The 2,460-nt window shown below is 36.7% G+C and overlaps 1 protein-coding gene across 1 annotated transcript in view; it reads right to left on the bottom strand.

Annotated features, from left to right (window-relative positions):
* Positions 1-916: 916 nt before the first annotated feature.
* JAK2 (Janus kinase 2) overlaps positions 917-2,460 on the bottom strand; it is a gene marked incomplete at its 5' end in the record, with an annotated part of 20,070 nt that continues 18,526 nt past the window's right edge. Inside the window, one exon of the mRNA XM_008935673.1 lies at positions 917-1,130. Coding sequence (XP_008933921.1) covers positions 1,023-1,130 — 108 coding nt within the window. The remainder of the gene's footprint in view (positions 1,131-2,460) is intronic.

Below are 2,460 nucleotides of genomic sequence, written 5' to 3'. Positions count from 1 at the left end.
GAAGGAACGTATAAGCTGATCATCTTAACAGCAAAGTGAGGAACTGTAAAATGGAGGGCATTTTCTACATTTTTAATTCTGCTTTAAAAAGTCCCCCATTTATAGATACACTTATGACTGCATGAAAATTACAAAGATGGAAAGAATAAAAAAAGCAGCATTTAAAAGCATCCTTTTCATATTCAGAAACAAACTGAAGATATTGCCTTGTATAAAACAGCTTCACTCCTTGTTATCACCGTATCTTCAGTTATATAAAAAGAATCTAATACTCAGAGGAAAAGAAGAGTAAGAAAAACTGGGTAACATGTTTGCTTTTTGACTTTAAATTAAAATTTTCACATGGATAAGCAGGTTTTCTGGCTCTCCAAATTAAGAACAATTTGCTCCCTTTCCCTCAAAATACTTACAGTACATCACACAGCCTATTATACCTCTTTGCATATATTTCTGTCTGGTAACTGATTCAAACAGGCACATTAAGAGCTTCTAGCTTACAAAACCACTTCTGTGTTGTTACACAGAGAAGCCATTTCTGTATCAACAATGAAAAAGGTATAAACCTGTATTAGCACACACAAGCCCTTGTGCAACACACAAAACAGGGTGCCAAGTCAGTATACATTCAGTGTGAAAACACTTTTAGAAATCTTTTCTGTGCATCTCCACTTCAACGAGGAAACACATCCCTTAATCTCACCGCATTTTAAGTCACCTCCTTTTTGCATTGCCAAGTAAGGCAAATAATGGTGTTGTACACTGACCATGTATTATATTATTTTGTTTAGAAAAATAACTTCTCCCCCTATTGAGAATTTCAGCATGTTCTCATAGTAACAAATTTGTCCTGATAAAGAAAACCAGCAGGATTCCTCAGTATGCAGCTAGAGATAGGACGTTTAACACACAGATTTTGCTTCCAGCAAAGGTAAGACGTGTATGTGTACATATGTCAATTATACACAGCAGAACAAGTAGATGCTCTGCATTCCAACATATCCTCTGAAGGAAGGACAGTTTCTTCATCCACCCATGTTGTCCCTTATATGATCCACTCGCTGAGCAAGATCCCTAAAGGTGGGGCGCTGGGCAACGTTATTGTTCCAGCATTCTCTCATGATAGCATAAATCTGGAGAAGAAACAAAGAAAATCTGCAGTAGGTAAACAGATGTTACAAATAGTGAATATTTACTTTGAACTGGTCCAAAGAACATGCACCTTATCTTTATGCTTTTAACCAACAGTGGCACAAGAGTGTGCCTAAAGTCTTGCTATACTGATCAGTTTATCTGATCCCAGTGACAGCAAAAAGCAAGGACAGCTAGCTCTGCAAAAGCCCTTATTATGAAAGCTGTTTTGTTGTTTGTTTTTTTTTTTTTTTCCCCCCAGGTTAATATGGAAATTCACTCGGGTAGTTTTTGAAACTTTTAAGAGACTTACATTATTTTGCAAAGCTTTTATCTTCTTGCTCTGATTTTTTTGAAAGCTTAAAAATGTTTAAAATGACAAGTGCTTCACAAGGCTAACCAAAAAAATCAGAAGACAGCAATTCTAAATTAAGCTTCCCCTGCAATATTAACACACACTTTTCCACATCCGTACATTACATGTTTAATTATTCTTCATACAAAATCAGAAATAAGACAGGAAAGTTATAGTGCAAACTCTACCCACTTTTAGTAGAAGTGGATTTTTGGAAGATATTTCCACTAAGACAGGCATTTGGCAACAATTTTCTCTTTTCCCAAACATGTACCCTACAGCTGGTCACAAAACAACTTGTCAGGCTCTTCACATGTACTCTTCTCACTAATTTAACCCAGATCATTATTACCATACTTCCAAACATTTCCTACATGTTGCCTAAGAACAGTCTGCACAGCTCCCAGGAAAAAAAAAAGTAGCATCAGACCCTTGTTTTTCAGCAACTCTGAAACTCCTGCATATTTGTAAGAAATATAAGTCTCAAGCAGCTTGTAAGCTGCAGACATCTGGAAGATTTAATATCTGGCCTTTCAGGATCAAAACGGGAAAAGCACAGTTTCTGACAAGAGAGACATTTCCATCTTCCTTTGATATGTGGAGAAATGTCAGACACTGAAACCTTTGCTTTAATCTGGATATAGTTTCAGTAAAACAGATTATGTATTATCTTGCACATATGACATTCAAGTTATCTACAAAAACCCAAACCTTTGCAATTCATCAACTGCTATACTCATACATGCAAGAAATGTTACTTCAGAGACTTCTCTTTTGAGTGTCTACACACTATTTCTTCCCCCATCTCTTCCCTAGCCCACCTGTACCATTCTTTCTCATCTCTGCTAGACCACTTGACCCTGACCTGTCCTCTGTCTCCAGTTTATTTCTTGACTTATTGCCAAGTGTGCTTGATTTTACAGGGATGCAGCAACTGATCTGACCAGGAAGTTACACATGTTTAAAAGTATTAACTA

Source organism: Merops nubicus, unplaced genomic scaffold (genome assembly GCF_000691845.1).
Source record: "Merops nubicus isolate BGI_N331 unplaced genomic scaffold, ASM69184v1 scaffold52490, whole genome shotgun sequence".
Classification (NCBI taxonomy): Eukaryota; Metazoa; Chordata; class Aves; order Coraciiformes; family Meropidae; genus Merops; species Merops nubicus.
Note: the sequence above shows the minus strand (reverse complement) of the source record. Positions and strands in the feature narration are given on the sequence as shown.